We start from the raw sequence: 14,099 nt of genomic DNA on the forward strand, positions 1-14,099 counted from the left end.
ATACATTAACGTGGGAATTGTCAATGAAGTTTATTTATATCAAAGTAATATTTACATAAAAATATGTATTTAGAAGAGAACAAATACTTACACATCACAAGGCAATTAATATTTGGGTATTAGGTAAATTGGGTTGAATTCGATAGATAAAAATCCCGAATGTGAGAACAGTTCAAAGTGTAGGTATTTCACCGATCGGGGAACAAGATATAAAACAAAATTAAATAAACTGAAACAGTTTATTAAATAAAAACAAAGGAATTTAAGTAGTAAAAAATTACACCAGAACTTAGTGAGACGGCATTTTTACAAGTACAACTCTTTGGAAATTACATTTTCGCTATGGTACAATTTACAGAATATTTTATGTTACAATAAAACTCTAAGATATAACAACGACTCATATCTTTACAAAAATATATATTATACTAAATTACTTAACACGTTAAAAGGTACATAGCTTCGGTTTTAGAGTTTTATATATTTATCATTTATAGTCCTCAAAATATCTGGATCACAAACAACGAACGGAATTAATAAAATACATTAAATACCCGTGAAAACGATCCACTTAAAGGACATAAAGCACGTCATTTGATGATTTATCTTCGAATGCCTAAAATCTGGATCAACTTTTCGGTACGAATAGGAGATCTGAGGGACAAATATTGACACACAACGTGGTATGCGTTAGTCCAAAACTTATTTATACGCCTACTATAAAAAAATGATGTTTGTCACAACAGTGCTCGCAGGACAAGTCTTAAATACGATTTTTAAAGCTTTCAAGTAAAAAAGGAGAAAACGTATTAATTAATTAACTAAACAAACTTGCTGCATTTACTAAGGTCCATATTCGTTAATGATGTCCATCACTCTCGTTCTGTCTTCGGACCTAATGAAGAAAAACAACTTTTAAAAAATTACATTCTCTGTTACAAATGTGAAATCTTCCCTCACATACGATAAATGTATGAAGGTTTGTCCTATTTATAGTTGTGTATGTAAATTTTGACAACGAATTTTTAGTTCTTTTTTTTTTTTTTGAGAAATTGTTTTTAAAGCCAACAACTAAATCAATGTCCTGTTCCAGTTGAATAAAAATATTGATAATCATTAGTTGACGATGAGTAAACTGTTTCCTAATTACATAATCAAATAATTCCTTGTAATTATTTCACTCACAGTATTATAGATATAAACTAATAAATCTAGAAAACTTTATCCATATTTTTCTTCTTCNTTTTTTTTTTTTGAGAAATTGTTTTTAAAGCCAACAACTAAATCAATGTCATTTCTGTAAACGTTTTAAAAATTATTATCTTACATATGTTGCTGCTGCTGAAGTTGAAAAGCGTCCAGGTGTTTGTTGATTTCTCGATGTAAATGTTCCGGTAACACTCCTACGTTCGAAAACAAACTTCTTAGCACGTTCAGTTCTTCTGTTAGTAGTTCTATCCTTTTCTGCAGTCTTTCGTTTTCTTTTATAAGGATTTTTACTTTCTCTTCCGTCTCCCTGGTTCGGACCTTGGCCTTCTCTCTGCTCTTTCTGACGGCGATATTGTTCCTTTCCCTTCGTCTTCTGTATTCGTCACTGTTTTTATCACATGGTTTCACCGTTTTTCTGGCCACGTGGTGGTTCATCATCGACTTTGTTTTCATCGCCGTCAAGTGCTGATGGTGCAGGACCGTGCTTGGAGTAAGGGTTGTGAACGTGGGCCCTCCGGCGCTCACAGGATACGCAGGTCCTTGTATGTAACCATTATTGGGCATAACGTTCGCGTTACATGGTCGCCGATAGTCCTGCGGATCGATCGGCTCTTCCTTGATCGACGGTACATCACTACCTCCGGAACTGTTCGTATCACTATTCGAATTTTGATTACCGGAATACGTAGCACCACTGTGAACAGGTTGTGGCATGTACGCTAACGTTGTACGTGGATAACCAACGTTAGGGAGTCCTGCCATTACCTGTCTCGGATGAAGGCTTTGTAGGTGTTTTCCCGGCACTTGATTTTGAAAAATGTCTGATAACAAACCATCGTTAAACTGCGAATCGTCTATTAAATTTTGCAAGTCCAAAGAGATTTCGGGCGTATTAAGATCACTGAGTTCTCCGTGCTGTTGATACTGTTGGAGTTGGTGTTGTTTTATGAGCGCCTGCTTCGTGTTTCCACTGGCGTTGTTTAGATTCGTTAGGTTGTTGTTATTGTTGATTATGACTGATTTTTTTTCGTTGTTTGTCATAATGGCATTCGTTTGCGGGTGTTGTTGATTGTCGTACATTTGTGGGGAATCCATTTTTGATTAAAAATTAAAACAATGAGGAAAGCCGCGGCACCACTCGGGTCAACTTTCACTGGCGCACTTTCACTGTCAAAATTCTGTGTTTGTTTTACGCGTCTCTTATGTTAAGTTCTTGCACGCGCCCGACACTTTCGTATTTTTTATTTAGTAAACTTCAGTCTTTTGCAGTCTTTTATTTACGGAAATGTTTACGTTCCGAGTTCAGCACATTTTCTAGGCTCGCGATTTATCTTCCAAGCACCCAAAACGACAATTCCCATCGATTGAACAAAAATTTGTACTTTTCACATTGATATGAGGTAATAAATTAAAACATCGCAGCCGATTCTCAGTCACCTTTCGCCAAGAAACATAACATTTAGAGCAGCCGCCGATAGTTAGTTGCAATAAGTATTATGAATGCATGTACAGCCTACTTGGGTCCCACACCGCTTCGTGCGCTTGCCCAAGCTAACTAGGATACTGAGTCTGCTAAGTGCTATTCCTGCTGTTTGTATTTGCTCAGCAGGGGCATGCGTACTGACTCCGAGTCAAAGCTGACGTCTGGTCGAAAGTGAAAAGATTCGATTCGATTTCATGCTTAATAAAGTGTGGTTTCTTTGTGCACTTTTTTTCATTTTATGACGATGTTTTCGAAAAGGCTAAGTTTCGATAATGGAGCCAAACTATTGCGTACAACTATTTAAACCGAGAAACTGTTTTTGTCCTCTTATCAGCAAAACATACGCAGTACAACCGTAACGATTACCACTCCTATTGCAGGCCATTACTTCAGATGCATTTCAAAAATACCATCAGACGCTATCTTAACCCGTGCTATTTGAGCAAATTAAAAATTAAATTAAAATTAATTGCCAAAATAGAAGAAGAAGATATTAGCAAAATTTTTTTGGACAACTTCTTAATTGATTACTATGCCATTACTTTTTGGTCGACGTTAGTGCATATATACATTAATAAATAAGAAATTTATAAAAATTGGGATTCAATATTTCTTTTTTTTGACAATTTTGACCGATTAGTAGACATTTAAGTCATCATCCCTGTTGCGCTTGGCCCCCTTCTAGTGAAAAAAATTTCCACATTTCCATCTTACGATTAGTGAGAAGATTTATACCTATGTAATACCAAATAGGTGCACGGAGATGCTTTTATCTTTATGTACAATAATATAGGTACATATTGTAGTGTATATACCGCGATATACACAAAAGCGCGTTTACATATATTTGAATGTATATATATGTATTACACATGTATGTATATGTATCTACGTTGGCATGTTAAAGAACTTACGTGCCAGTTAATGCATCGAAGGCGGCTGCTCTACGTCACGTTACGTCACCGACTTGAATCACACGTGCAGGAATGTGCATGGATTCCTGCTGAAAGTGGGTCAAATCGGCTACGTCAAGAGCTGAGAAAATTAGTCGACATCTTCTGTTAGATTATCAAACCAACAAAATTTCCGCGTCGTTTACTTTTGTTTTTACAGTTTTCATTTAAGTGACTTAAGCAGGATTAGACCCATTGAACTCAGCAAGCCAAAGCGCATAACCAGCTTAGGGACAGAAAACTTTATGTGTCTTATAAGTCTCAATTGTTTTCAACAGATGTCAATTTTAAAATAGTGAAAACTTTTATTATTTCCACAGGAAAACGTTTTCGAAAATTGTAATTTGTAACTTTCCTTTTTTCTAAATAAAATATTTGTTCAGATGACTTCTAATTTAAAATAACTTTTGGAGGAAACGAACAATCACTTAATTAAATAAATCAAATAAATATCAATTTCATTAAAAGTATTTTTTTAACAATAAAAATAATAAGCGGTACATCGCTATCTACCGATATTTACTGTTAACTGTGATATTTCGAAATGTTTGACGAGGGCTGGAGTCTAATTGGGACAGTATGGATGCAGAAAGGCTCTTACGAAGGTAGTTTACATGTCAAATTTTTAAAATAGTAAAGTTGTTAAAAAAAAGAACAAATAATTAATTGACTAAATTTGCACAGTTGAAAGCTTGAATTATAATATTACCAAATTTAAACTAGATTTTTTATGGAATTCATTCCAAATCCATTAATCACTCCATATATCAATAAATGTAATTTCTTTCCTTGTATTATTCTATTTTCTCTTATACTTGAATGTAGTGGTGTAAATAAGGGATGGTGGGAGGGGCGACTACACATTATCACATTAGTGCCTCTTGGCAAAGGAATGGAGCGGCAATTTCAGAGTCCACCACTAACGCTGCTTATTACGCTCCTGTAATCTTCGAATGTAGAAAGCAGGACTATTAAAATGATGAACATTGTGACTCTCTACCGAAAACACTCGGTATAGTTGAAGTTCGTGCGTTGCAAGTATGGGGAAAATGCGCATGCTCTTTTCGTTAAGTGCTTTAAGTAACCGCATTATGTACGTTGGGTACATGTTTAATACTTAACTTACATCGTGATTATGATCGTGATAGTTATTCGAAGCCGACCATTGCCGAGTGAGAAGCAAAAATACTGAATGGTTAAGTTTGTTTTTCATTGTTTTCACTGCGATCACATTGGTGCATGTTTTGTGACAGTGTTGAATATCAAAACGGTGTGTTGCCTGTAAAGACCCATTTTAGCAATGGTAATTGTCATGGAATTTAGTAAATGGTTATATATTTATAAATGTACCTATTGCAATAACGTTGATCATTTTTAGTGGGTCGTATTACTTATAATCGCTTCAATCATCATTTATCTTATTAAATCCGGGTGGTTAGATATTTTAAAGAAAACTTACAAAAGAGATTTACGGTAAGTTTGAGTAGTTTATCTTTTTATGATAAAATTATCAATTAAAGATGTGGTCAAAGGTTGATGTTATTCAAGTTTTTTAAGCTTGTACTTTATTAATCATATTTCACGACGTTGTACTTTAATACCATTATTGAACTTTTTAATTAGTATTCGTAACGACCGGAATATCATTTTTATTTAATAGTTGAGTACCGGCGATATTGGTAAAATTTATAAAAAAAAAATACTTGCGATTAGAATAATATACTTTTTTACCATTCCCCCACCGAATGTGCATTTTCTCCTGATTTAAGAAACGAAAGCTCGTTATTCCCTCCCTTGTAAGGAATCGCATTTATTCCTTATTGGGAAAAACTTGCGCTCTTTACTGGTTTGTACGTATTGTCTCGATTATGATAGAAAATGAATAATAAAAAGTAAATAAATGTACACCCAAAAACTTATTGACAGCGTTTTGTGAAAAATTTTTAACTTATGTTAATTAAAAGTACTTCCTTTAAGTTTTTTTATTTCTATTTTATTTATCTAACGTTTAATTTTTATGGANCTACAAAATGAATTTAATATAAAAAAAAAACGGGATATAATATATGTTCCTACGGAAATTGCAAATTGAAATTAAATACCGTATACAAAAAACTCGTTTTATGAATATTCATATTGCTTTCAAACATATTTTGTTTTTGATCTTAATGGTTTCTTTTACTACTGAAGTTACTATTATTTACTTAACTTAATTTATTTATCATGACAGTTTGCTATTCTTATTTGAAGCTTAATTACTTGTTTAAATAGTTGTTAATTTTATTTACCTTTGCAGTCAAATTAATAACATTAAAGGAATTTGTACATTTAGGAACTGTGCTGTAATAAAATTAAAAAACCAAATATTGCCTATATTTAGTCAAAAAAGTAGATACAGTCGAATTCGTTTATTATGAAGTAATTGTAGTGTTAAGTTTGGTTTTCATATTAAGTTCTCTATAGGAAAGTTTGGATATAATGACTCCGTTTAAAATGACATATCGTTTATTGTAACTGATTCTCAAGAAATCATATCCGACTATAGTGACCCAAATGATTAATAATAATATTTTCGCTGATTTTTCTGACCCTTGTTATGTATATTGATATTACAATTCATCGTTCTTTTTCTTTTTCTGTTAATAAATATTTACAATTTGTAGTTTTTCTCTCTATTAAACTAAATAAATGACGCCCGCTTAATATGACGTGTTTGTCAAATCCCGTCGTTGTCATTATAAGCGGATTCTATTGTATTTGAATTCACAAGAAAAATAGATTTATTTTCAAAAAGAATGCAAACAGATATGTTATCAAAGCAGATTTATTGGAATGCAGAAGATAAGAAAAAATTAAATAACCATCCTAAACGCCAAGGTAACTGTTCAAACAATGTTTTTTAGCTATATTGATTAGCTATTTTGATGGATTATAAACAATAGCGTAATTACCGTGACGCCCAAGGCGAAGTTCGAATGCGCGCTCCACCGTCACCCTATATTTACGCCACTGATTCTACCTTTCAAACAAAAAAATAAATTTTGCATGATTTGTTGCTAATTACCATACAATTGTACCGTTTGATAATGATATTTTCATGCTCAATGCATATACCTACTTGATTACGCGTAAATAAAGATTTAGCTTTTCTTATTTTGCATTTTTCTTCATTTGTTTAAAAAATATGTTGTTGAAAAACACGGTTGTGATAATGGTTTTACTGTACAACTTCTATAATTGAAATTATCTTCAACGTAACGATTTATTTCTAGTTTATTTATTACAGAATGCGTTTATTTATAATTACACTTAAAAAAGTATAAACAAAGCAGTAAAGGCTGCAACAAAATAAGAAAATGTAATTCTACTTGCAAACTTGCATTGAAGCAGTACGTACAATACTTTTTGCACTTAGTTTTCAGTGGTGATAATTTTGAGACTGTTAATTCATCTTGTAATCCTGAGAGCTGTACGATAAAAAATGAAAACATTTACCTTTGATTATATCTACCTTTATCAACAAGCGAGAAAATACAAAAGTTGTTACAAATGGGTCCGTTTTTATATTCATGTTACAGAGCGGTGCATAGATTTACGCGACTTAACTGGACGTTGAGGTGTTGGCAACAAAGGCAACTCACTGTAGTAAAAAGATTCTTAGAAGTTACGAAAAAACATCCTGAAAAAGTTGCTTTCCGTTTCGAAGATGACGTTTGGACGTTTAGACAGGTACACTGCAACAAATTATTACTAAGGTGACCTAGTTCTTGGTCATTAATTTATCGACAACACCAAATATGAATCACCAATCAATCAATCAACGAACCTGAAGTTGTTTCGGCGTGATGATGAGAACAAATAAGTTATAAATCGTAAACCACGTCTAGTAGTAGTCGATAAACTACCTACCTTAATGTTCTAATTTTTTTTCGTTCGACAAGTAGATAAATGCTCAAAGGGGTCTTCCATAGACCACGAATTTCGATCCTTTTAGACGTCTCGTCCCTCGCGTGGTCGGGGTAGCATTTCGATCCCCCCCCCCTTAAAGCTACACAGCTTTTCTTTCAATTTTTTCAGGTTTCTTAATACATAAAAAAAATAAAACGAAAACTTGTTTTTATTGTAACTTTTAATTTGTCATGAACAGATACAAATGGTGAGACTAGCCACTCACATAAATCTTGAATCACAGGAAATTGTTCGTTACCAGCGTCGTCATAAGGATCTCACACGCTTCAGTCTCCGAGAGGTAGTGTGACTCTTAATTGAATCGCGTGGTATTTAATTTTTTTTAACTAGTGTATTTACATAAATATTCGTAACTTTGACTTGGACACACCTCCCACGTGATTGAACGTAGCCTTTTGTTACACCCCTGCCCCCTCAGGCAGATTACGTGGTTTATGGAAGATCTCATGAAGCCCTTGTGAAACATATGAAATGTTACAGTTAGTGCTAAATACCACTAGATAGCCATATACTCCACATGACTAACTGGACTAACTTTTACTGACTTTTTATTATCCCGTATGAAAAGGTCTTTGCTTTAACGTATAGAAAAGTGTCTCACATTATTAGTTTGATTCAATTTTTTTACGATTCCTCAATAAATGAATAGTTTTCCTTTAATCGTAGCCATAGAATCATGAATTCTCTCCAGCACGAGCTCAAAGTATTCATATTTAGTAAGTGCTTAGATATTTTTAAGCTTTTTGATATTTTTGAAGAACCTGCAAGTTAATGTTAATTTCTTTCATTTCCTTTTTTTGCCTTTGGTTTACAAGTTATGTAACTGATAATAAGTATAAATATTTCGAGCCGAAAATTGAAGGAAATCCACCCTTCTAAAGATTGGAATGGATACAAATCAGAATGAAAATTAATTACGACTTTCAACATTTTCGTGTTTTTTATTTTAAACAGGAGTAATGGGTAATAATACGGTAACGCATTAGAAAAAGTGTTACACAATTGCAATCCTACTACAGACATAATTTTTATCGAATTCTAAAATTACATAAATATTTTAGCTATTTCTACGCCATAATCACGGTGTCTATTTCATGAGTGTATAGGTAGTCACATATCTAAATTGATATAATACATAAACATGTGAGTGTGTGTGCGGTTTAATATTAACTTCATAAAGAAACAATTTATTGACAATTGCTGTAATCATCGCTTGACAAAATAAATTAGCTTTTATAGCTTTTCCTGTGCCTAACAATTTTAAGGTGACCAAAAGAGGACGTTCAGTTTCGCTTTTAGGTTGATTTTTCTCCATAATTCGTATAACCCATAATTAAAGTATAATACAAAAAATTCATTAAAAACAAATCAGTAATTTTCGTAGTGGTTCATCAAGGTCCCTGCACATATGAAACTCATCAAATAACCTTTTTTCAGCGTGTCAACTATAAATTGAGATAAAAAATTATACTACTTTGCCTAGCACCATATTAATGTATTTCATAAATTTGGTGTAATAATAATGACAATATCTTTATTTTAAATTATTTTAATGTGCTTTTCAGACTCTTCATGAAAATTTATCTCTTCTAATTCTTTCACAATTTGTTAACTTTATCTTCAGTGGAGATTAAGCCGTAGACGAACCATATTAATTGAAAAACCCAAGGAAATGTTTACAACAAGTCATAAAATTATAGGGAAAAAGAAATTTTCTCATTAGATACCTCTAAAATAGAAAAAACAAATTTAAGCATTAGGGACGATGCTTATATTATAGATTTACAATTAAATTTCATATAATCAGTTATTACAAACGGCTTTTCTTTCCAACAAAGTAATATTCAAAAAGCACCATCATCATCTTCGTCATAAGATCGTCAGTCCTAAGACTGGTTGGACACGCACCTCCACTCCTTCCTATCCTGAGCTAATCTTCGTATTTCCCTAAAACTAGAACATCCCATATCCTTAACTGTTTGCGAACAGTAATCTAATCTAGGTCTACCTCTACTCTTCTTAACTTCTGTTTCTGCCTCTAATATGTCTCTGACTAGACCTTCATGCCTTAGAAGGTGTCCTACCTTTTTTATTGACTTCCATAGTCCTCTGCTCTCCCATTCCTTTCTAACCTTCTCCATCCACGTTATCCTTATCATTCGCCGTTAACACCACATTTCGAACGCTCCTAACCTTTCTTTTTCCAGCGCCCACCGTCCATGTTTTGCACCCGTACAGCGCTGCGCTCCAAACATACACTTTTAACAATCTTTTTCGAATTTCTTTTGTCGTGAGCATAGAAGTGACTAATTTTTATTGAAGACGATTCGACACTGTGCTATCCCTAGTACTCCGTTCTGACTTATATGATTTCCTAGATACTTAAAATTAGCTACTTCTAATCTGTCGTTTTCTACCTTTATATTTGCTCTTTCCCTACGTTTTCTTCCCTTGCATACCAGTATTTTTGTTTTACTTTTATTTATTTTCATACAATACTGTCGCACCAAAATGAACAACAAAACAGCAATTTTAAAAAACTTTGATGAAAAGCTTAATAAATTCGTAGGTTGATGAGTACAGTAACAAAGTTGCAAACTACTTTAAACAAGAAGGATTCGTTCGTGGCGAAACTGTTGCCCTATACTTGGAGTCAAGGCCTGAATATGTATGTTTATGGCTTGGTTTATCTAAAATTGGTGTCGTAACGGCCCTAATAAATACAAATTTAGTCAGCGATCCGTTTGTACATTCTGTACAAGTTGCAGAAAGTAAAGCTATAATATATGGATCGGGATACTCTGAAAGTAAGAACAATTTTATAACCTTATCGTTGGTCAAGAAAATTGTAATCCATCAAGGAGCGAATTTAATATACCGGAATTAGATTTTAAAAAATCTTAAAGATTAAGGACTATATGTTTCGCTTCAGCAATAACGAATGTTTCCAAAAAGTTGAGTGGACTGAAGCTGTATCAGTTTCATGAAGATTTAAAAAAACCTTTATTAAACGGAAGTGTTGACCTTAGAGCAAAATTGGAAGAAAGCAGTCCCAATTATGTAAAAGATATTGCAGAAGGAAAAACTAGAGACAAGGTTTTATATATCTACACTTCAGGTACAACTGGATTACCTAAAGCAGCTGTAATCACAAATGTGAGGTAGGAATGAAAAATAATTATTTTTTAATTGCTGGTTACGTTCAATAAACGAATTGCCTAATAATTTCCATACACATTTTAGATATTTTATGCTTACTATGGGGGTGTATAGCATGAGTTCTATGACAGAAGATGACGTAGTTTATGATCCTTTACCACTATATCATAGTGCAGGTGGCATTTTGGGCGTAGGACAATGTTTATTGAACGGTCTCACTGTTGCTATACGAAAGAAATTTTCTGCTTCCAACTTTTGGAAGGATTGTATAAAGTACAGATGCACAGTGAGTAATAATTTTAATTCGATAGTGGGTAGGATTCAATTTGTTCTTTAATGTGGATTAAGGGAATCGATACTGAAATCTCTGCAGCTCTAGAAATATATACCTATTCTAATATTTTCAGTGGCGGCGGAAGGTAGAGAGTGAAAAATTTCAAAATAAGTATTAGGTAAAATAAAGAAAAATATTTTGTTTTCTCAGTTCCCTTCTTTATGATGAATCCAAAACGTTTTAAAATATATTTTTTGTAACTTTCTTAGAATAATTTTACCACAAGGATAAGTCAAGTCTCACATTCAGTTTTTGGACAAGACGGTTCACCACAAGGAAAACAAATCTAAAAGTTTTTAATGTCGCTTCCACAAATCTAGTCATTAAACATACATACACGTTGAATTTTCTTATCGTATCTTTACCTTTCACTAATTAATTCTAAATGCAACTAAGGCATCGACCGTATAAGATTTTTCACTGCAAATTAACAACAAAAAAACCAACAATCCACTAAAACAAAGATAGTCGTTGATCGTTTGCAGACTAAAACACATGCTCAATTGTTTAGGTATTGCACGGCACTGAAGACGTCCGAAATACAGTTTCCTACCACCAATTCAATTCTAACGACTGCACAGATCAACGATCTATCTTTTTCTCATTCTAATTGCGACGAACGGCCGATTCATGATCCATGAATCCATACCCAAGTTTATTTTTAACGTCCACAATCAGCTACTACTTGGTTTATTTGATTTAAATAGATAGACTAAAATAGATAAGGACTTGTTGAACATTCACGAATCACACAACTATTAGCAAATCCGCATTTATTAAGTTTTCCTTATTATAACTTTAACAATGTTATTGTTATTTTCAATTTGTTCTTCCTCTTGGGTGGTTACTTTTATTAACAATTATAGGCTGCGCAATACATTGGGGAAACATGCAGATATATTTTGGCTTCTACAAAAGATGACAAGGAACATGATGGTCATTCGGTAAAAATTATTTATGGAAACGGTTTAAGACCTCAAATATGGACTAAATTTGTAACTACGTTTAATATAGAGGAAGTGTACGAATTCTATGGCGCGACTGAAGGAAATACAAATTTAAGTGAGTAAAACAATACGAGAACGTTTTATCCAAAGAAATTTATAATACATATTTTGTAATTAAAACGCTCAAAGTTACATCTAGGATGCGATAATTGTTTATTTAAGAATGACGAAAGCTGTATATTGTTTTAGTAAACATTGACAGTACTCCAGGAGCAATTGGATTTGTTCCCCGTTATGCTCACCTTTTATATCCTGTTGCCTTGGTGAAATGTGATTCTTTAACAGGAGAACCGATTCGTAACGAAAACGGTTGCTGTATACATTGTAAACCTAACGAAGCAGGCGTTCTTTTCGGTAAAATTAACCACAAGAAGGCATTCTTTTCGTTTTCGGGGTACGCCGATCCTAAAGCAACTCAGAAAAAAATAGTTCAAAATGTCTTCAAAAAGGGAGACTTTTACTTCAATTCTGGTGACATACTGGAGTATGACGATTATGGATATTATTATTTTAAAGATAGGACTGGTGACACTTTCAGGTTGGTCTGTATAACGCTTAATCCTATTATTTACTTTACGTAAAATAAAGACGTACATTTTTCCCTTTATTTTCAACTAGCTTTGATAGCCGGCTTCGTTCAGGAAATTGATATGATGTTGTGTGGTAGTTGGAATAAAAGGGTAAACTTTAAAATATAAGAGGTGCATAGGTAGCCCCACACATACAAAAAAGGCTTCGAATAGTGCACAATGTTCTATAACATTTACAACATTCAAGTGTGTTCTGGAATGTTCCACAATGATATTCTACATTCCGGACTGTTCCCGAATATTCCGCAACATTCCATAATGTTCTAGAATGTTGTGGAATGTTCTTGAATATTCGCAAATTTCTGGACTGTTCTGGAAATTAGTTCATATATATTCAAAAGCACGCCCTTCAGGTAAAAACGGGAACCTTCTTCATGGATGGGAAATAGAGGGTTAGGGGCCATTCATTAATTACATAATTTCTTAACCCCCCTCCCCTTCGGTACTCTTACGTGATTAATTAATGGCCCCTTACCACACCATATATCTCCTTTGATCGTACCTGAACTCATTTTTGAGTTTTAGCTCCACGCACTTTCTTTTATAATATAAGTATATTGATTTAAATATTATTTGAAATGAAATAAAAATTTAAACAATTTTTTTTATCATTTTACGAAAAATTGCAGGGTATTTTGATGGCCCCTGTAGTAGCATTCTATCATATTATGTAACTGATGTTGTAATATGCAAGATGTATATCAATTTTATTGATTACACAAAACTTTCTAGGTGGAAAGGTGAAAATGTGTCAACTTCTGAAATCGAAGCTGTAATCAGTAACACTGTTGAACTTAAAGATGCAGTTGTTTTTGGGGTTGAGGTGCAGTATTTATCAATTAATTATTTATACCTTTTTAATAATGACATATTAAAATAACTTGTTAGGTGCCTCATACAGAAGGAAAAGCTGGTATGGTTGCTATTGTTGACTTGACCGAAACTTTAAACATAAACGAGTTATCTGAAGGACTTAGGGCTCATTTACCAGGATATGCGATACCCCTTTTTGTTAGGGTCATGCATTCCGTGCCTATGACTGGAACATATAAGCTTAAAAAGAAAGAATTACGTGATGACGGTTACGATTTAAACAAAGTTACCGATAAAATTTACTTCTATAACTCCAAAGAAAAACAATACGTTCGATTCACTCCTGAATTATATGAAAAACTCAAAGAAGGAAAACTAAGTTTGTAAAAAAATGAGCTTTACGTATTATCTCTGAAAGCATGGTAGTTAATACTCGAAAGAAAGGAATAATTTAGTATCTATACAATATTAAATAGCTCAATCGAACAAAGGCAGAAAAGTGGTGTAGCTATTTAGTGCAGTACATAACTGTGATCTTTTGTAAATAATAATAGACACATTTACATGTAATGGTTTTATTTA

General features: G+C 33.1%; 2 protein-coding genes across 2 annotated transcripts; one reads left to right on the top strand and one right to left on the bottom strand.

The window, feature by feature from the left end:
• Nucleotides 1–225: 225 nt before the first annotated feature.
• LOC108738308 (CCAAT/enhancer-binding protein) lies at nt 226–2,978 on the bottom strand. The gene is made up of 2 exons (XM_018471680.1): nt 1,328–2,978; nt 226–895 (listed from the first exon to the last, which is right to left on the bottom strand). The coding sequence occupies exons 1-2, from the start codon at nt 2,302–2,304 to the stop codon at nt 844–846; spliced, it is 1,029 nt and encodes a 342-aa protein (XP_018327182.1). The 5' UTR covers nt 2,305–2,978; the 3' UTR covers nt 226–843.
• A 1,788-nt stretch (nt 2,979–4,766) lies between these two features.
• On the top strand, nt 4,767–14,082 carry LOC108738278 (long-chain fatty acid transport protein 4). Its single transcript, XM_025976355.1, has 10 exons — nt 4,767–4,948; nt 5,024–5,118; nt 7,224–7,374; nt 10,184–10,421; nt 10,547–10,775; nt 10,858–11,059; nt 11,974–12,169; nt 12,304–12,652; nt 13,437–13,527; nt 13,593–14,082. The coding sequence occupies exons 1-10, from the start codon at nt 4,946–4,948 to the stop codon at nt 13,902–13,904; spliced, it is 1,866 nt and encodes a 621-aa protein (XP_025832140.1). The 5' UTR covers nt 4,767–4,945; the 3' UTR covers nt 13,905–14,082.
• Nucleotides 14,083–14,099: the final 17 nt, after the last annotated feature.

Source organism: Agrilus planipennis, unplaced genomic scaffold (genome assembly GCF_000699045.2).
Source record: "Agrilus planipennis isolate EAB-ADULT unplaced genomic scaffold, Apla_2.0 scaffold186, whole genome shotgun sequence".
Lineage (NCBI taxonomy): Eukaryota > Metazoa > Arthropoda > Insecta > Coleoptera > Buprestidae > Agrilus > Agrilus planipennis.